This window comes from Myotis lucifugus, unplaced genomic scaffold (genome assembly GCF_000147115.1).
Source record: "Myotis lucifugus unplaced genomic scaffold, Myoluc2.0 scaffold_61, whole genome shotgun sequence".
Classification (NCBI taxonomy): Eukaryota; Metazoa; Chordata; class Mammalia; order Chiroptera; family Vespertilionidae; genus Myotis; species Myotis lucifugus.
This window is the reverse complement of record NW_005871109.1, coordinates 5549610-5570618: the sequence shown is the minus strand read 5'-3', so window position 1 is coordinate 5570618 and position 21009 is coordinate 5549610. Positions and strand designations below refer to the sequence as shown.

At 49.7% G+C, this 21009-nt stretch overlaps 2 protein-coding genes across 4 annotated transcripts; one reads left to right on the top strand and one right to left on the bottom strand.

The window, feature by feature from the left end:
- Positions 1-996: 996 nt before the first annotated feature.
- Positions 997-10245, bottom strand: NLRP10 (NLR family pyrin domain containing 10). 3 transcript variants are annotated; one of them, XM_023754572.1, is made up of 3 exons: positions 10006-10245; positions 5286-5608; positions 997-3895 (listed from the first exon to the last, which is right to left on the bottom strand). In XM_023754572.1, exons 2-3 carry the CDS (start codon positions 5569-5571, stop codon positions 2271-2273), a joined length of 1911 nt encoding a protein of 636 aa, XP_023610340.1. In that variant the 5' UTR covers positions 5572-5608; positions 10006-10245; the 3' UTR covers positions 997-2270. The 3 variants fall into 3 exon arrangements, with proteins under 3 accessions (XP_023610340.1, XP_023610337.1, XP_023610338.1); XM_023754569.1 differs by lacking the exon at positions 10006-10245 and adding an exon at positions 9078-9183; XM_023754570.1 differs by lacking the exon at positions 10006-10245 and having other exon boundaries at positions 5286-5929.
- A 2737-nt stretch (positions 10246-12982) lies between these two features.
- On the top strand, positions 12983-20659 carry EIF3F (eukaryotic translation initiation factor 3 subunit F). The gene is made up of 8 exons (XM_006089660.3): positions 12983-13393; positions 16702-16772; positions 17009-17088; positions 17494-17631; positions 18869-18960; positions 19377-19513; positions 19637-19750; positions 20459-20659. The coding sequence occupies exons 1-8, from the start codon at positions 13006-13008 to the stop codon at positions 20534-20536; spliced, it is 1098 nt and encodes a 365-aa protein (XP_006089722.1). The 5' UTR covers positions 12983-13005; the 3' UTR covers positions 20537-20659.
- Positions 20660-21009: the final 350 nt, after the last annotated feature.

Genomic DNA, 21009 nt, shown 5'->3' with positions numbered 1-21009 from the left:
GCTTTAAAGGCATTGCTAAGAGCCCTACGTGGACGCTTCAGTCCCCTCTGTCATGTTAGTACACTCATTGGCACCTGGAAGTATGACACACAGAGCTTATCATCTTCCTGAGTCTCTTAGGGAAATCAGAAGAAAAGCAAGAGTGAGTCCCATCAGCAGGCAGTGGGATCAGTAGATAAGGAAGGGATTGCATTTCTGCACAGAGGGTCATGCCCCCTCAGGGAACCCCAGTCCATCAGACACACTGTATCTGTGTACATAGCTGTGTGACATATTATTTTTTTCTGTTCAAAATCCTTTCCTTTAGGAGTCACTCTCCCATTCCATGCATTTCTGGAGGTGTTGATCCTTTCGTACTCAGTCCTAGGGGTGTGGCAGAGTGACCTAGAAAGTATGGCCATGTGACCTAAGCCATGAAACTCAGGTCTAGCCCATCAGAGTTCATCTTCCAGACCACGGGGACTGTTCAAGGTGTGGCACATACCAGGGTCAGTCAGACCCTCCCCCAATTCCTTGCTACAGCCATTAGCAAAAAATCTTGTCTTCCTTTGGGATTATTGACTGTAAATATGGTTTCAGGTGAAGATTACTTTCTGAAATGAGAGCCAAAGAAAGGCACCTCTAACCAGGACGCAGAAGAGAGAGAGTGAAAGCCTTGATGGTACTGTTAGAATGAGCAAGACGTACCTAAAACTGGAAGTCAGGTTTTTTATATAAATGAATACAGTAAGTCATTTATTTTTGTTAAAGTTAGTTTGAATTGAATGTGAATCCTAAGTGAAATAACTTCTCTAAACCCCAATTGGAGTTAGAACCATGTTTTTATAAAATAGACCTCTTGGGCCACATGAAAACCCAGCAGTGTGGCTGGGCACCTGTTTCATTGTTCCCAAATTCTCTACGACATCCAAGAGCTGGCCTGCCGAGAACATCCAAGCTCTTTAGGGGTCAACACAGCCTAGCCCAGTGGGTGCCAACTAGCCTCTTCAGTAATCCAGCACAAATTTCTCTGTATAAAGAAGTACATGCACACACATATTGTTTCTTACACATTCTATATATACAAGCAGTCTGTGTTCAACATGCTATGAATATTATTACCAAATGTAGAGCCACCAAGCTTCCTGTGAGAAGAAGACTTAATAATAATTGTTCTCATGGCATAGGAAGCTGACCAGTCAGGGCTGAGTTTCCTGGATTCAGATGTCTGGCCACGTGCAGCAGATTGCTGCAATTGGCACACGTGGAATCAACTCATGAAGAGTCATGACAGCAGTAAAAATGTGTGAGGAGCGTCGGTACTTTCTGTGGGGCACCGGGAGTTGAGGCAGCATCGCTCTCAGCTGCGCTGGAGCCAGCAGCAACAGCAGGATGAGGGGAGGTTCACGTGCCTGCACAGGGTCTCTGAGGGTGTTTACAAACCCCAGAAATGAATGGGGCTCCTGACTGAATTTCAGTTTCCTCATCTGTGAAATGAGGGTTGGGACCTGACCACGCCTACATCTATAATCCCTTTTCTTCTTCTTCTTTTATATACAGAGGGAACCAAAACAGGAAAATGCTTTGCTTAGTGCTTAGAAATGACTGCTCTTTCCAAAAAGGAGTCGGTTAATGGTACAGCTGGAGACAACAGTGGCATGTTATTAGCATAGAGGTAAGTCAAGTTACAGTATAGCTTCTAAGACCAAATGTCTGTGACAAGCCATCGCTCATTTCCAGCATGGATATTCTAAAGCATCTAGAAAGATGGAAAGATACTATTTAAGCAGCAATTGATCACAAATACAGAGTCAAAGGGACATTGCATTATATCACAGTACATTTCCTTTAAATGCTGACATTGATATGCTTCACATTATCTTATAGAGTGAGCACAGTCCACATTTTCTTATATTAAGGAATTTATTTTTATAGAAAAGTCAAATGTCAGACCCTCATAAGATTACATTTGGGGAATTTACAAACAGCCTTGGGGGGTGGGCGGTGCTAAACAACTAAACCTGAGCCACTGTTGACACGTGGTTGTTCCTAAGGACTCATTCCACATGGCTCTCCCCACGTCCTATGTTCCAAATCTCTTGACCCTCTATCTATTTCTCTTTTCTATTTGTTATTCTGTCCTTCCACTCTTGTGCTCATTAACTCAATCTCACATCTCTCCATTCCTTTCTACGGTCTTCCCTCTCCCTCTGTCTCTCCACCTCACCATCAGCTCTAGTGTCTCCATTTGTGTGCTTTCTGTCCTACTCCTACCTCTACCATCCTGGTCTCTAGTTCCTCTTCCCTCTGCTTTTCCCATTAGCAGCCTGCTTCTGTGTCCCTGCCACATTCCTTTCGTTCACAACTAGACATTTTCGCTCCTCTTTCTTGGCATCACTCAAGCTGGTTGTGACAGAAAATGAGCTCCTGCTGTGGGATTTCTTTTCATTTGAATGTCCCACCTTAAACGCCACATTGCTCATCTGAACACAGTTTGCCAGACTCTTCATTTTAGCCTCATTCAGGAAGAAGTCCCACTCCCAGGTCCTGTTATGCTTTAGAGAGCTCATCTGCTCTTTGAAATTCTTCAGATCCTGCTTTATCGAGGGGGAGATTTTGAAGCAGAACGTGAGCTCCAAGTTGGAGGAGCTCTCTTTTTTTGATATGTCCAATAGAAACTGCATGCTGAGGGTCATCTCCTCCCCCGCCGCCTGCTCCCTGTCACCCAGCAGCCTGTTCACCTCCCTGAGGGACTCTTCCCCCAGCTGGCTCTGGTCCTCTTTCACCAGGTAGGACATGGCGTGAAAAAACTCCTGGAAGCTGATGTGGCGGAAGCTATAGAACTTCTTGATGTCAAGCCCCTCTTGGTAATCGTGGCTGCTCAGGAAAGCAGCCAGGCTGGGCCCATCTAAACTGTGCTTCCTGAGGTCAGCTTCTTCAAACAGGAACCTCTGGTGCTGGATCCCCTCGGCTGCCAAGGAGCACAGACCCCTCAGGACCCTGTCTCGGGTGAGCTCGGAGGGATCCTCGTTGTCATTGGGAGGCAGGAAGGTGGAGACGTAGGCCATGAAGATGTCGGTGCCACTACTGGGAGTCTCCGAGACCTCCCCGCCTCTCTCCATCCGCCCCTTCAGCCAGGAACAGACCACCCAGCAGATGCCTGGAACCAGACATGCTTGGTAGAGAACGTCATTTCCACGTATGAAGTCAAAGGCCTTCTGGGCTTGCTCCCCATCTGTGAAATAGGCCTGGACATACTTCTCCCTCTCTTCCTCAGAGAAGCCTCGGACTTGGACATGGCGCGGTTGTCTGAGCAAGGACTGCAGGTTCCGCAGAGCCAGGGGCCGCGTGGTGATGAGCAGGGAGCACGTGGGAAGCACCTCTCTCCGGATGAGCCGGCGCAGCGTGTCCTGCGCGGGGCTGGGCCCCGGCCTCCTCAGCCTCTTGGCAAAGGGCCTCTGCAGCTCATCGTAGCCGTCCAGGATGAACAGGAGCCGCTCCGGCTGCCTCCGGATCTCAGTGACGGGCGCCTTACTGTCCCCGCAGCACCAGAGGAGGAGCTGGTCCAGCGTGCCCTCCGGCAGCAGGACCACTTCCCTGCAGCCCACGTAAAAGACATAATCAAACCGGTCCTTGTACAGCGTGCCAGTGGCCCAGTCCAGCACTATTTTTCTTGCCAGTGTTGTCTTGCCTGTGCCAGCGGGTCCCTGCAGCACCACTGTGGCTGGGCCTGGGGTGGGCATCTCCCCCGGATCAAACAGAGCCTCCACTGTGACAGAGCCCTGCTCCTGCTCAGGCTCAGGGCTTCCCGGGCTGGCAATGGCCACCAGGAGCAGCTGGTTGTAGGTGCGGCTGACTCCCTCTTCTTGTCTCTCCTCCAGGCAGCGTACGTACTCTCGGTATGTTTCTCTGTAATCTGAGCCAGACACATGGTGCATTAGGTAGTGAGATGGGAACAAAAAAAGACAAAATGGCCCTGCAAACTCTGGACACTGCTCTTTACGCTCATCTTCTATGCTCTCTAACTTGTATCCCCATGAAGGTTATATATCTGGCTTCGTGGGGAGGGACCACTGTACATATATATGTACTAGAGGCCTGGTGCATGAAATTCGTGCACAGTGGGGGGGAGGTTCCTCAGCCCAGCGTGCAATGACGCCAGAGTCCCTCGCTCCTCCCCTTCCTCTGCACGGCCGGGGTGTGGATGCTGGGCTCGCATTGCCAGGGCGATGCCGCCAGCATCCTGCTCCGGCCACTATGGGCACCGCCATCTTTGTCGCAGAGTGATGGTTAATTTACATATTACTCTTTTATTAGATAGGATGAGTGTGTGCATGCACACATGTGCATATTAATGTGTGCGATATTCACATGCACATCAGTGTAAGTGTGCAACAAGTGTTTAGTGTGTGAATATGTGTGGGAAGTAGTGAACACTTGTATCCATACGTGCTCATAGAAGCATGCTTATGGAAGTTTGTGTATTTTTGTGTAGGGAAGGCATGTCAACGGGCATCAGCAAGTATGTGTTTGTAAGAATATGTGTATATGCAAAAGTCTGCGTGTATGTGAATGCATGTGCATTTGAAGTGGTGAGAAGAGAGAGGACAAAAGGAAGGGGAGCTGCAGGATGGTGAAGCCACAGGAGGCTGTTCTAGGTAAAGGTCAGTCAGTGGCTGCAGATAAACCAGCTGCTGAGCAGGAGCGTGGCTCTGAGTCTCTGGAAACTCCCATGTCTGGGCACAGGTGCTCTCGGGCATGAAAGGAGCCTGTGGAGGGAGCACTGGCACCACAGACACTCCCTTGTCTCCAGGAGAAGGGACAGGAGGCCACTTGGGCTCCATGCCACCCCACTCTCCAGGGCACCGTCACCCACCAGTTCCCTGGAAGAGCCAGGCACAGGAGCAGGCTGTCCTCTCTGCTGCCTGCAGGAGAGCACAGGGAGAGGACTGACCCACGCCCAGATGCCATTACTCTGGTTAGCAAGAAACCCTTTGCCAACACCTCCCCCAGTCTCCAAGCCCCTTTCTCTACTCTCTCCCTCTCTGGCACCACAACTGGAGATAGTGGCTATAAGATCCCCTAATCTTTCTATAAATAAAACCCACCCTCGGCTACCACCCTTCACCCCACAGTCATGAGTGTTTAGCTGGAGACCACTAGGGCCACTAGGACCCTCAGGCACAAGGGCTCCCAGGCATCACAGGGCAAGAGTGAAAGAAGACCTAAGAAATGTTTTAGAAATGTCATGGGGGAGGGGGAGTCCAGTGCCACCCTGACCTCCCCTTGTCCTCTGCTATACTCACCATTTAGACAGATGTGGCTGAGCTGGTCCACGAGTTCTAACAGGTTCATGACCTGCAGCACCTTGCACACCATTTTCACAGCCTCCTGCGCTCCATACCTCAAAACCAGCCGAGAAGCCAGGTCCACCCGACTCAGGCCCTCCAGCTCCCCTCGGGCCAGCCCCTGGCCCCCAAGCAGGGTTCTGTCCCGTAAGTGGAACTTTAATATCTTGAAGTCATTTTCATCAAGGTCACTCAAGGCCAAAAGCAATGCCTCCTGTGGGTTGCTGGTCAGGGCCAGGGCCATGGTACTTGGTGTGAAGGGTCAAGTTCAGACCTGTGACCTGGAGAAGAGGGGAGAGAAAAAAAGGGGAGTGCACTGCTGAGGGAAGAGCAGCCGAAGGCGCCTCAGTCTGCCCTGCTTTCTGGGTGCTCGGCAAGCCACGGAGCACAGCCAGGGAGACGGAGAGGCATGCCAAGTTCCAAGAAAGGCAGGGCGATTCCCTGCATGCCTCTTCGTCATTGTGTGGCAAGTAGAAGTAAGGTGTGTAGGTGTGTGGATGTTGGGGGCCAGATGTAAGCTGGCAAGGTCCTTGCACCTGAAGGGGCTAGCAAGGCTGGGACCCTTACCCACACAGTTTTCCCAGACTTGTTTGGATGGCGGTTATCAGTAGAATAAGAGCAACCTTTGTAGAATGAGAATAGCCTTTCATGGCTTACCAAGAAGTCTGTAACTATTTACTGAGATATGCTGTACCAAGAACTTGTCCTTCTGTTGTGTCCCTCCCTTAGAGATTAAGAGGAACAAAGAATACATTCCTCTTGACAGACCTCCTATTCAGTGTCTTGTGTATAAAAGGCATTGTGTGGCTAATAAACTCGCTTCCGTTCCTCGAGAGAACTGGGGTCCTCCCAACTCCGCTTTCCTGTCTTTCTTTCTTTTCTCAATTCCCACCTCCCTGCCTCAGCCTGGCTCAACCTGTCGTGCTGGCCCTGACATGTGGATCTCTATCTGTCTCTCTATCTCTCCCCTCCCTTCTTCCTCCCTCTCACACACAGTGTTTATCAGGCCCTGTATGCCTCCTTAGACAGTCAGGGTTAAAAAAACAATTTTATTTTTCTGGGACTGCAGAGATATGGCAAGAAGGTAAAAGGCAAAAAACAAAAACAAAAAAACTGTACTGTCCTAGCTGGCTTGGCTTAGTAGTCAGCCTGCAGACTGAAGGGTCCCAGGTTCAAGTCCAGTCAGGGGCACATGCCCAGGTTTCAAGCTTGATTTTTAGTTGGGGGTGTGCAGGAGGCAACCAATCAATGATTCTCTCTCATCATTGATGTTTCTATCTCTCTCTCCCTCTCCTTTCCTCTCTGAAATAGATTAAAAAATATTTTTTTAAAGTACAAATTTAAAAAAAAACAATTTATACTCATCAACCCATTGGCCTTACACATCAGCCTCATGGACTCAGTAACACAGGATTTCAAAGCAGGAAGTCTTGTCATTCAGATAAGGAGACAAGTTTAAACCATGATATAAAAGAAATGGCTGCTTTGAGGGCCCACTTTGTGCTGGGTGATGAACATATATTATCCCTTTGACCATCATGTAAACTGTCTTGGGGATCTCTCCAGATGAGAAATTTTCAGAATTTTCTGGAGCTAGACCAGTGGGTATAGAGGCGGGATTTAAGTTCTGGTCCATGACCTGGGCAGATAAAAAAAGAGATGAAAACACAAAGACACAGTAGACGGGCACAGAAACCAGGTACTTAGGCTAACTGCTACCCGAACCTGGAGGGAGATGTGGAGATGAAAGCAGCAGAGAAAGGAGAGCGGGGTCTTACGTTGTATTTGACACAGAGAACGAAAATGTGGGCAGGGTGCCAGCCCTCAGAAGAAGAAAACCAACCATCGATAGAAAACTTTCTGAGTTCAGAATTATGTCTGTGATCTAAAGCCAGTGGGGAAGCCATCTCGGTAGTACAATGTCTGAGAGTGAGCAAAAGGTATTTGGAAACCAGGAAAGTGGTTTAGCTTCCAATATCAGCATTTTGAGTACATTCCAAAAGAAGAGAGAAAATTGTAGGACTCTGTTAGGATACGACTTTGGCTGCAAGTCACAGGGCAATTGGGAAAGGCAGGAGCAATTTGCAATTAAGCCTCAGGCTCCCCTGCAAATCTCTGCAGTGGGCAGCCCGGAAAGAACAAAAGACAGCACTGGAGCCTGCCTGCATGTGCCCTCCAGGCTGTTCAGTGGCTGGAGGCTGGGAGAGTGGGAGGTGAGCCCCCGACGGTGAGCTCCAAGCAAGGTCCTGGGAACTGACTGAAACAGATCCCCTTTCTCATCACACAGCTTCCCACGCCTGCCCTGGTCCACTAGCCCTGTGGTTGGCAAACTGCAGCTCGCGAGCCACATGCGGCTCTTTGGCCCTTTGAGCGTGGCTCTTCCTAAGCCTTAGGAGTACCCTAATTAAGTTAATAACAGTGTACCTACCTATATAGTTTAAGTTTAAAAAATTTGGCTCTCAAAAGAGATTTCAATCGTTGTACTGTTGATATTTGGCTCTATTGACTAATGAGTTTGCCGACCACTGCACTCGCCCAAGCTTACTGGTTCACTTCTGCCTGGTGAGGCTGGTGTTAAAGGGCTGGGTGTGAACCCCCGGACACCTAGCCTATGAAACTCACCAGGCCCTGTGGGCTGGACCAGGTGAAGAAAGACAAACACCTACACATTCCACCTGACCTCACCAGCAGAGAACTTGCCCTCATTCTTCAATATATTACAGTTGAGAAACAAGGCAGGGGCTGAAGAAAACTTCTGTCAGCAACAGAAAATGATGCCCCATCTCCCTCTGAACCCCAACCCTCCTCTGTAACGTGACTCCCGGCCAGGCTGGGGCAGTCTGATAGAGAAACAAAGGAATCAGTGTGCCGTCACCACCACCTCCTTGGCCGTGGCACCCTCTCTTTCAGTTGTTGAAACCACTGGATGACATGCTCACATCCACCAAAGTGAAAAAGGCGGAAGCCTGGAGCTTCATGAAGCAGAAACCCAAACAAGGAGCAAAACCAAGGCCTGGAAGGCAGCTGGTCCGAGGGCCTGGGCAGCTGATGGCCCAGGAAGCCCTGACCGAGCAGGATGGGTTCTGATAAATACTCTCCAAGGGGAAAAGGATGGATGGAGAGGTTTACTGGTGCCATTGGCCTTCAAAAGCATCCTACTGAGGGGCCATTAGAAGGTATGAGAAAAGCTAACCACAAATACCAGGAGATTTACACAAAGGTGAAACAAGGAAACTACTAGCTCTAGAAAAAAAAAAAAAAAAGGAAAAACAAAAAAGGAAGTCAGATTTTACATAATAGCAAATTACAACACTCAAGTGTAAATAACATTTGCATAGAAATAATAACATAGCCACTGAACACTGATTTAACTAATATAACCACACTGTATACTATAACCACACTGGAAGGGTAATCATGTCTGGTGGTCCCTGTATTCTCCATAAAAGATGAGTAAGAGCATCCCCGGAGCATGAGAGGGCTAGGTAAGGAGGTGACTGCTGGGAGCCTCTCTTCCGTGCACCTTTCCTCTCCCTCCGAGCTTCCCATGCCCATTGCTCGGTGAGTCCTCTCAGAGTCTGGAAGAACAGGTAGGAATAGGAGTTGGTCTCTCCCAGAGCCTTACCCAAGCTGAGGCTAAAGACAGAAACATTACAGCAAAGAGCCAAGCCCAAGAAACCAAGATGGGAAAATAGAGTGAAACACAGCCTCATGGATCCTGTGACAGAAGAGAGGAGTGAGGCCACTTACTGTGAAGGCTCTCGGGCCCGGGTCCAGGTCCGCCTCCCCTAGAAGGCTCCAGGCCTGGAGATCACTGGTCTGGGGACTTGAGAGACACACCTGAAGGAAGTAGAAATGAGATGTGAAAGGACCAATTTTAATTGGAGGGTGGAGGCAGGAAATGAAATGAGATCTCCCTCCCTGTTAACCCTGGCCTGGCTGTGGGCAGAACTGACAACTGGTACAGTTGAAGCCCAAAAAGGGAAGGGATGGAGACAACAGAGACAGAGACCAAGGGTGGAAACAGTCAGAAGAGAGACTAAGAGGCACAAGAGAGAAATGAGCAGAAGAAACAGAAAGTCAAAGCAGACGAAACAGAGAGAGAAACATAAAATTAGCTGATGGGTACAGCGCTCTCGCTCTTTCTCTCCCTCCTCCTCCTCCTCCTCCTCATCCTCCTCCTCCTCCTCCGTCTCCTTCTCCTTCTCCTTCTTCCAGGCCCCCCTTGCCCTTTCCTCCCTTTCTCCTTCTCATCATTCTATAAAGAGAGTTCAGCCTACCTGGATACCTCAGTCAGCCACTGAAAAGCCAACATCCTGGATATGTGCACCCCTTTGTTCTGGCCAGTCAGTATCCCTGGGAAGGCCATGCCAACGCCCTCTCTCCTCCTGCCCCTGAACTATGTGGCTGGAGAAAATTGTAAAACTTGACCAGATCCTTGAAGTCTTCGGGCTCCCCTGGGTCCTCCCATAATTGATCAATCAATGCCTTTGATAGCTCGCTCTCTGCCCTTCTTCCATTGCCCCAAGGCTGAACCCCAGCTTTGCATTGCCATTCTCTGCAGATCACCTCGCCTCCAATTCCCTCAGAAAAACATCACTTGACAGGAGCTCCTACAACTTCCCTTCTCTCTCCAAAGTGTCTCCGATTCTTCATCCTTCCCTTTATCCTTTCTTACCAAAGAGAAATATCTTTAGTTCTTGGTGATGAAGGGTCCACATCCAACTCAAATCAGCATATGAGTAGGAGGTCCCAAGGGTTGTGCATGGTCAGTTGGGGCAGCAACACCTCTTCATCGGGGTGGTTCTCTCCTCTGGACTTCTCGCTATGGAAGGATCTCAGGGCGCCAGCTGGGCTGAGGCAGACCCCCACCAGGAACCCAGAAGGGAGGCCACAGCCCAGGGCAGCCTCTCCAGCATCTTCCTCATCCTGCCCATGACCATCCTCTCAGCTAGGCTTCTCCATTCCTGCCTTGTTTAATTACATAGCTCCCCTTACTCACACTTGTATATTCTATTTTTCTCCTCTAGACCCTGGCCCTTAGTTTAAAATATACTCAAAGTTCTTCCAGCCTAAATTGTCCCCCTCTCAGTCCTGATGTTCCCCTAGCTACTGCCTTCAATGTCTTTTCTCCTTCCCAGCAACTTCCTTGAGAGTAGCCAACACTCACTACCAGCAATTCAAACTGACGATTCCTTCACATCTGAATTCTGATTTCCATGTGCTCTTCCCCACACCCCAATTCCACTGACAGTGCTGTACTAGGGTTGCTGAAGATCCAGGTCATCAAACCCAATTCTTCTCTAATAGACTGCATACCTGTGTTTGAGGGGATTTAAAAAATAATGCATGTCTACACAGAGCACTGACAGGGGAGCAGGATTGTGTCGATTCTCATTATAGTAGGCGCTCCAAGGAGGAAGCAGTTCTTGGGCATAAGAAGCCCAAACTCATTCGCCCAACTTGACAGCTGAATGCTGGACTTGACCTAATTAAGGGAGATGACAGATTTCCTGTCATCCAGGTGTTCTCACCCCCATTATACCAAGAAAAAAGGCGAGGCTCAGAAAAGAGTTACCTATATATAGATTGCCCAGAGTTACACAGTGTGCGTTAGCATCAGAGCTCTTTTCGTCACATAGTAATGGTAATAGCTACCACTTACTAATAACTGCTGTAATCGGGCACATGCTAAGAGATTTAGAGAGCATTACTCATTTAATCCTCTCCCAAAGTACAGACTAGAATCTCCACTGACCACTCCGCAATGCTGCTGGGATGTCTATTGGACATTTCAGTGGTGACACATCCAAAAATGGTCTTTTCCCAGAAACCTGCTCCACTTGTAGCTTTCACTATCAGTCAGACAACTTCGTTACTAGTTGCTCAGCACACAAAAGCTGGAGTCATCTTTTTCACACTTATACAGTTTCTCAGAAAATCTTCTTAGAAAAAAAGAAAAAGAAAGAAAGAAAGAGAGAGAGAAAGAAAGAAAGAAAGAAAGAAAGAAAGAAAGAAAGAAAGAAAGAAAGAAAGAAAAGAAAGAAAAGAGAAAATCCTCTTGTCTCCACCCTCAAAATATACCCGAAATCTGCCCACCTCTCACCACTTGTACTGCTACTAGTTTGGTGCCAACCACCATCATCCCTCACTTAGATTACCTGGTATGCTCCTACCACATCTCTCTGCTCTTTCTCTCTCACCTGCCTCTCCCCCATCATATTCTTCTCAACACAGCCAGAGTGATCCTTTTAAAACAAGGCAGATCATGACCCTCCCCTGCTCAAAACTCAGGAATGGTTCCCCATCTCACTCAGACGAAAAGTCAGAGCCTCGCCACGGCCTAACAGTGATGGCGAACCTTTTGAGCTCGGCGTGTCAGCATTTTGAAAAACCCTAACTTAACTCTGGTGCCGGGTCACATATAGAAATTTTTTGATATTTGCAACCATAGTAAAACAAAGACTTATATTTTTGATATTTATTTTATATATTTAAATGCCATTTAACAAAGAAAAATCAACCAAAAAAATGAGTTCGCGTGTCGCCTCTGACATGCGTGTCATAGGTTCGCCATCACTGACTAGGAGGTCCTCACGGATCTGGGCCCAACCCCTCTTTAGAGGCCCCTCTCCTGCTACTCCCTGCCTTCACCTTAACACTCCAGCCATGAAATCGACTCCTCATACACACCAGGCCTGCTCTTGCCTGAAGGCCTTTGCATCAGCCGTCCCCTCTACCTGGAGGCTCTTCCTCCCCACCCCTGCCCCCCATGGGCACCTCCCTCGCCTTTTTCAAGTTCACTCAAACCTCACATTCTCATTGTGACCTAGCTAACTTTTCACAACTCCTGATTCCCCCTTACTCTCTGCTACTTTTTTTCTTTTTTAGCACATGACTTTTTTTTTTAATCCTCACCCAAGGATATTTTTCCATTGATTTTTAGAGAGTGGAAGGGAGGGGGAGGGACACAGAGAGAAAAAGATCAATGCGTGAGAGAGAAACATCAATGTGAGAGAGACACAACGGAGGTACATGACCTTGACCAAATCGAACCCTTCAGTTCTCTGGCTGACACTCTATCCACTGAACCAAACCTGCTAAGGCAGCGAATCAGTTTCTAACTGTTAGAATCTAACATATTATATAATGTACTTATTGTTCACTCCCCTCCAGAATGTAAACTTCTCAGAGAAAACGATCTTTGTTTTGTTCACTGATATATGCCAAGTGCCTTTTAAAAAAAGTCTGGCACATAGTCAATTTGTTGAATGAATAGACCTGATGACAGATTTACACCTTATGACTCTGTCAAAAACAACGCCCTTTGTAATACAAGGCACTTTGACAGCCCTTGTCCCATTGAAGTCTGAAATACGATTTGCGAGCCTTGCGCAGCTCTCTGCCTCCATCTGGCGGCAACTGTCAGACTGAATTGTTTCTCTTTCAGCGCAGTCACAAGTTTGTTCGGAACTATTCGACTCGGCTCTCACTGAGTGCGCATCGGACAGAGATCCAAGAGCACGAGCTCCGAGCAGGAAATTGCAGTGCCGTGAGAACCATCATCAGTAACCAATAGGAACAGAGGTCTTGGTCACGCGGTGCGCGCTCAGCCTATGGGGCTGTCAATGCCGGCCCGCTTCCTCCCTCCGCTCCACGCTCCTTCTCTCTCGACAAGATGGCCACACCGGCAGTCCCGGCGAGCGTTCCTCCGCCCGCCACATCCCCGGCTGCGGCCCCGGCCTCAGCCCCAGACCCGGCCCCAACCCCAGCTCCACCGCTTTCTCCGCCTCCTGCTCCGGCGCCGGTTCCAGCTCCAACTCCGGCGCCCGCCTCCTCCCCAGACCCGGCGGCGGCGGCGGCTGCGAGCGCGGCTCCGGGCCAGACCCCAGCCTCCGCACCGGCCCCGGCGCAGACCCCGGTGCAGTCGCTGGCCGCTCCGGCTCTCCCGGGCCCCTTCCCCGGCGGCCGTGTGGTCCGGCTGCACCCGGTCATTTTGGCCTCCATCGTGGACAGCTACGAGCGACGCAACGAGGGTGCCGCCCGAGTCATCGGGACTCTGCTGGGTGAGTGGTCGGAGGAGGGTGACGTCCCCTGTACCTCCCCCGCCCCTTCCTCTTGCTGCCCTTTCCTCCCACCCGCGTTGGTCTCCCGCCTGTTCCTCCATCCCACCTTCCTGCTGCGATTCAGCTGCCCCGTGAACTGGCCGCCTGGCTGCTGTCATTATGGGCGACGTACGGCGTATGGGAGTAGCTGTGTATTAGAGGCCGCGTGCCGAGTGGTTCACATTTTACGCTTCCCGGTCGCATGTCACGTCAAGGATGGTTAGTCCCAGTCTACAACAACGAGTTAAAACGCCGGCTAGGAAGCCAGAAACCCGGGACTCCCGAAGCCCCGTGACCACGTTTTTCCTCCCTTTTTTACTGACTAAAGGCCTGTGTTTGCAGAGAAGTCGCTAACCGGTGGGACAGCTGTTAAAAGATACCCTTGTCAACATCAAACCGGTTTGGCAGGAGCCCATTTAGTGTTTCAGCGATAATGTGCTTTCCTAGATGTGTGAGCCCGATGCCCCATCCCTCAGCCTCCCCGGTGCCCGATGCCCCATCCCTCAGCCTCCCTGATGCCCCATCCCTCAGCCTCCCCGGTGCCCGGTGCCCCATCCCTCAGCCTCCCCGGTGCCCGATGCCTCAGCTCCCCGGTTCCACGCTCCCTGATGCCCCATCCTCAACCTCCCCGGAGCCCGGTGCCCCATCCCTCAGCCTCCCCGGTGCCCGATGCCCCATCCCTCAGTCTCCCCCGATGCCCCATCCCTCAGCCTCCCAGTCTCCCCGATGCCCCATCCCTCAGCCTCTCGGTGCCCGATGCCCGATCCCTCAGCCTCCCCGGTGCTCGGTGCCCCATCCCTCAGCCTGCCCAATGCTCGTCCCTAAGGACCCCGGGTCCCCCAGCGCGGCCTGAGCCTCCATGTGGGCACTCACAGTTGTATTGTCTGTTTGTGACATTGTTTGTTTAACCTTCGCAGCAGAGAATAGCCCTTTCCCCACCCACGTTCCCAGTTTGGGGGTCAGGTATTTTTTATGTTAAAGTAACTTGTAAAACGGAGACACACTAACGAGGACTTACTGATAACATACCCCTTCCTCTGGGGACTGCTGGTCCCACCAGATTCATTTCCACCCCATCTTAGTCACATATTTGGGCACCTTGTGAGCCCACTCCAGTCGCATGCCTCACCTCTCCTCCTTCCTCTTGCCCTTGTGGTAGCCGTCCCACAGAAGACCGAGTATTGCGAAGAGGACGTGATCTGTAGGCCGACTCCCCAGTTTGTCCCCTGCGCCTTGGGGACAAAGTCCCTTCAGGGGCTACCTCGCTTGGGCTTAGGCTCCGGGAGACGTAAAGTACTGGGGAAAGCCTCCAGCTGCTGGCGCAGAACAGCTGCTGGTCGCCCTCCCCTCCACACCAGGCCTGTCCCACCCCTAAGACACGCACATTCTCTCTCTTTTCCTTTGAGGGCATAGCATTTTACAGAAACGTCAACTAATCCATTCTCTTCCAACAGTGCCACGGTTTTCCTCACACCAAGCTCTGTGTTCTCTTTGACACGAGCACCTCCCCTACTCTCCCTTACTTGTTTCTTTAAGTTTCACTCATCTCCAGGTTCCCCGGAAAAGTGAGCGGTGTCGATCCTTCTTCCCGTACTTCCCCCCCATCCCCTTTCTTAACTTCCCAGAACATGACAGCGTGCTGTGACTATGCCCTGCTCTGACCTTGTACTAGTAATAAATGGCTTTTCATCACTGACTTGGCACTCAACAAATACTTACTCTTTTAGCTACTCTGTCAAATTTTCCAAACTCACTGGAGCTACTTAACTAAAGAAAACTGCAGTGACTCTCGTTAGAGCAGCTGTAACCTAGATCTTCAGCTCCTCGTCCAGACAGGCATCATGGTGCAGTGCGAGGTGTATAGAGGCCGTGTTTACGTAGGAGTGGTGCGTGGAGTCTGCTTGGTAGGGACAAATGTCCTCAGCTTTAATTTATGAAACATATTTCATTTGGTTAAATGAAGTTACTGGTGTTTTTTATGTATCATAAGACTGTTGGGCACTTAGAAGTCAAAGCTTGGTTAAGTGAAACAGTTCAGTCAGAAAAAGCGAAGAACCGTATGATTTCACTCATGTGAAATATAAAACTGGAACTTGTGAACACAAACAGCAGTGTGGTGGTTGCTGAACGTAAGGGGGTGGGGGGAACAAAGGGGCCCTAATATATTGGTGACAGGAGAAGATTTGACTGGGTGGTGGGTACCTGGTACAATAGATAGGTCTTGTAACATAAACCCACACCTGAAACCTATCCTATCCTATATAATAAAAAGCTAATATGCAAATTGACCAAACAGTGGAATGACTGGTCACTATGATGTGCACTGACCACCAGGGGGCAGATGCTCAATGCAGGAGCTGCTTCCTGGTGGTCAGTGCGCTCCCACAGGGGGAGCGCCATTCAGCCAGAAGCCGGGCTCACGGCTGGCAAGCGCAGCAGTGGTGGCAGGAGCCTTTCCCGCCCCCGTGGCAGCGCTAAGGATGTCTGACAGACATCCTCCGAGGGCTCCCAGACTACAAGAGGGCACAGGCCGGGCTGAGGGCCCCTCCCCGCCCCCCAGTGCATGAATTTCGTGCACCAGGCCTCTAGTATGTTCATGTTGACCAATGTCACCCCAATAAACTTACTGTAAAAAAAAAAAAAGAAGTAAAAGCTTAATAAATGAGCTCTACTCTAACCTTAAGTTGGAGATGAAGCCATATTCTTATATGCAAATAGTTTAGAATGTAATGTGGTAAACGCTCCAGTAGAAAGGTGTCCTAGAGGCATAGAAAATATAGAAGGCTTAACTATCTCAAAAACTTGACGTGGTCAAGTCTTAGATGCTGCTGAGAGGTCAAATAAGTTAGAAGGTATATCCATTGGGTTTGGGGGCATAGTTTCAGCTAAGGAACGAAACCATGGTAAAGTGGAATTAGACACTAACAGGTATAAGCAACATTGTGGTCCCTGGTGGAGAGGGAAGCACATGAAGCCTGGGATGGGAGTAGGAAAAAGCAGAAGTGAAGGGGCTAGCAGTTTTGTTGGGGTTGAGAAACAGGTGTGCACAGTGGGAATAACGTGTCAGAACTAGAAGAGAAGTTTGTGGTAAAAGCTGACATTGGTGTTGGAGGTTCACAGGTAGGTCCTGGGTGATCATAGGGTTAAGGTGCTGATCCTGGACCAGACGGCTGAATATCTGAAAGCTGAATATCTGAAAGCACGAGGAAGGGGGTCGGGGGCGGTTAGGAGCCTTCGTGTCACATAACACGGACAATCCTCTCTCGCAGGAACCGTTGACAAGCACTCAGTGGAAGTCACCAACTGCTTTTCGGTGCCGCACAACGAGTCGGAAGATGAGGTGAGTGGGACTCGAGCTGCCCCTGTGCAGTCTGTAGCTGTTCCTTTGCTGGGCTCCCCTTCGGGCCCTCCCCCACACTGTATGCTGTGCTCACCACTAGAGTCCTCCAGTTCACAGAGCTTCGCTCCTTTCGGACAAACTGCATGTGCCTTTTCTGTCGGGTGGGTGGTCTCTCGTTCTTAGCCATTTTTTTCTATGAACTTCTGGCTTCTGAGCTTCCTTTCCTGCCTTCTTAGGTGGCTGTTGACATGGAATTTGCTAAGAACATGTATGAATTGCACAAGAAAGTCTCTCCAAATGAGCTCATCCTGGGCTGGTAAGTTGGGATACAGGGGGGTTGGAAAGTCTCAACGATTGCCAAGGCCTTTTGCCACCAGACTAGATGGTGTGCTCCCTCTTCAGGAGACAGAGCATTGAAGGTGTGTGACCTCGAGGGGCTGTGAATTCAGTGTGTGTTGCTGGCTATTCTGATCCTTTGAGGCCAGAAATATCTTTTCAGTTGCAGCTTTTACTCAACAAGTCTTTTGCTTTGCTAATGATTTGGGATTTTTCAAGAGCTCTAAGTCAGCTTTTGATTTGATTTGATATAGTTTTCTGTGTGTCTACTGTTTTATTATTTGGAGTGTCACCACCATGGTACCTAGAGACACCCATGCCACCATCGTGGTTGGTATTGATGTCACATGTAGGCATGTGTCCACAATCGTGTTTCATTTTCCAGGTACGCTACAGGCCATGACATCACAGAGCACTCTGTGCTGATCCATGAGTACTACAGCCGGGAGGCCCCCAACCCCATTCACCTCACCGTGGACACGAGCCTCCAGAATGGTCGCATGAGCATCAAGGCTTATGTCAGGTGACCAGGGTCTTGGGCCACAAGGGCATAAAAGGCTATCTAGTTCATACCATGGCCAGATGACACCCCACCTCCAGCCCCGGCAGGTATAACTCCCTGCCTCCTAAGGAAGCCCCTCAGAAAAGTTTTATTTGCCCTGAAACAAATCCATCCTGGAAATTTCCACTCGCTGATCCTAGCTGTACCCCAGATTTCTCCTTGCTCTTAACCAGTTTCAAGGGGCAGCCCTTTAGATATTTGAGCAAGCTATCATGTTCTTCATGTCACTTTTTTGGGGGGCGGAGGGGAGCTAATTCTGTACAGTTCCTTTGGTCGATCCTTCCATGGTGTTCTGGTCATGGTCCTTCACCATGTTCACTGCTTGTCTGAGCTGCCCTCTGTAGTGTGTCCTTCTCCCTGGAACTGAGCAGGGATAGGGGTAGTGCACATTGAGAATGGCTGTCCTTATGGCTGTCCAGGGCTTAGTACAGTTTGATGACCGTAACGTTACAGTATTAAACTGGTGAAAGTGGCAGTTAGTGGGGGGTATTGGGAAAGGCTGCAGTGGCATGCTGAAGCAGGGGCTGCTCTTGGAGTTGGAAGGATTCTACTTTCTGTTTATAATGAGGGCATTTGTTAAGTTTATATGCTGATTAACTTTGTGCTGTTTCTGTGTCTGACAGTGACGTAACTAGTTAACCATTAAGCAGTAAGACAGATGGTGGGTACCAAGTCCTTATGGCCAGTTGGGGCACCACTAAGCTCTAGCGTTGCCTGCTTTCTTAGCCTTCCCAGATATTTCATGCATCTCAGACCCAGTTGGAAGTGTTTAGCTGACATAGTAAAGGCAGTCTCCCTTAGTGCGATGACTTGCGGCACCCGACCTAATCTGGTGGGCTGGAGTGAATTTGTCTGTCAGATGCAGATGGAGGGCTCAGTCCCAGAAAAGACCTGTCCTGTCTCTTCTTTCTGTGGTGGTGGATGTCTAGGCAGCCAGCTCCAAGGAAAATTAGTGTCCTGTCCTCTCATCACTGAGATTGCACAGGTACCACAGGTCCGAAAGCTGAGTCCCCTCCCACAGGCCAAGGGGTTGGTGTGTGGAATCAGCTAAGGGAAGAAAGTGAGCCCTCTGGAGTTCGAGCCTTCTTATGTCAGAACCTTGGGAGCCGTACTCTTGGTGTGGCTGCTTTCCTGGCCTGGACCTGACGTGGAAGCCCTCTCGAGGCTGTCTTGTTTACCTTGACTTCTCTCTCCCCAGCACTTTAATGGGTGTCCCAGGGAAGACCATGGGGGTGATGTTCACACCTCTGACAGTGAAATACGCGTACTATGACACTGAGCGCATTGGCGGTGAGTCACCTTCCCATGCCCTTTTTCAAGGCCTTTGGCATTTGCATAGGAGGAGTTGCTGCTTTCTGACAAGGATGGAGGGCCTTGGGTTGGTTAAAGAGGAACCATTGAAGTCAGTCATTCTCCTACATAAATGGGATTCAAGGAATTATGTGTGAAATTGTTAAAGGTGGGAAATTATCAGTACCACAGGCTACATGACTGTTCTTATGAGACCAACACCAGTGATAGCATTCTAGGTGCAGGAGTTGGCCGCTGTCATGAGAAACACTAATAAGGGCAGAGCAGGGGAGTTGGGGGAAGTAGACCGAGTCCAGAGGGAGGTGGGAGAGTTAGCAGGATGGTTAGAAATCATCTCTTTCCTGATGGGACCACTGAGTTTTCTGTTTCTTCTACCTCCCAACCCAACCCCACAGTTGACCTGATCATGAAGACCTGTTTTAGCACCAACCGGGTGATTGGACTCTCAAGTGACTTGCAGCAAGTAGCAGGGTCCTCGGCTCGCATCCAGGATGCCCTCAGCACAGTGTTGCAGTATGCGGAGGACGTGCTGGTGAGGAGGGGCGGGGAAAGGAAGGAGGGCATAGGTCCACCCTAGCTTGCTGGGGGGTCTGCTGAAATGACAGCCCTCAGCGGTGAGAGTTAACTGTGCCCATTCAATCTGTTTGGTGCTCAGTCTGGAAAGGTGTCTGCTGACAATACTGTGGGCCGCTTCTTGATGAGTCTGGTTAACCAAGTACCCAAGATCGTTCCCGAGGACTTCGAGACCATGCTCAACAGCAACATCAATGTGAGTGCCACTTCTGGGCTTCTGGAAGCCTCTGCCTTCCTACCTCACCACGGATGTGAAGGGAATTGGGGACAGGAGACTGGGCTTCACCTTTGCCACCCTTACTCTCCAGTTTGGGGGGAAGGAAGAGATAGTACACATGCTCAGAGACCCCTTCTCCTTCCTTGATTGCATTGGCCCAGGTCCTGCTGATACTGTGACCTGTTAGCTAAATTCATAGTTGAAAGAAATGCTTAAATTCAAAGGTTAATAAAAATGCAATTTCTTTTTTTTTTTTTTTAATATATTTTATTGATTTTTTACAGAGAGGAAGGGAGAGAGATAGAGAGTTAGAAACATCGATGAGAGAGAAACATCGATCAGCCGCCTCCTGCACATCTCCTACTGGGGATGTGCCCGCAACCCAGGCACATGCCCTTGACCGGAATCGAACCCGGGACCTTTCAGTCCGCAGGTCGACGCTCTATCCACTGAGCCAAACCGGTTTCGGCGAAAAATGCAATTTCTTATTTTTCTCATTGAGCTCAGAGATGGGAAAGTGTTCTCAAGCATTTCCTTCCCGTCTTCTACCTCTCACTTACCCTCTGCCAGCTGTCATTTATCCAGGACGGTCCTCACACCCAGTGTCTGTTGGCGAGCTGCCCAGACCAGCCTTTCTGCTCCCCTTCCACCCAGCTCCTCACTCATCATGACTTCTTTCTCTTCCAGGACCTACTGATGGTGACCTACCTGGCCAATCTCACCCAGTCACAGATTGCCCTCAACGAGAAACTTGTCAACCTGTGAATGGCCCCAGCAGTAGGACTCAGAGTGGAGTGAAGTGGAAATGGCTTCTTGTGGTTTGAGTCACACTGAGTGAGTCAGCTGCTTGTGACTCTAAATAAACATAGCCTATCTTTTGTAAATGAATTCCATCTTATGTGCATTTACTGCTGGGGAAGGAAGAAAACTGTTCTAGAGCTCATGCAGAAACCACGAGTGAGTACTTTGGGTAGAAGTTAGTTGTGTGCTTGTCATCAGTTGTACCCAGAGCCCAAGCTGCTGTAGCTTCACCTGTCCCGAATCAGATAGCCTTAGCATACTGGTCACAGGGACACTGTCTCCCCACTCTTCTTGCTTATGATCGGAGCACATAGAAAGTTTTTTGTCACTTTTCTTCCATAGCATCTTATGTGGATGGCAGTATAAAGGGTTGTGTTGTGCACAATTTGAAGTCCCTAGAGAATGTGCTGGCGAGGGAGAGAACGAGGTGGATACAG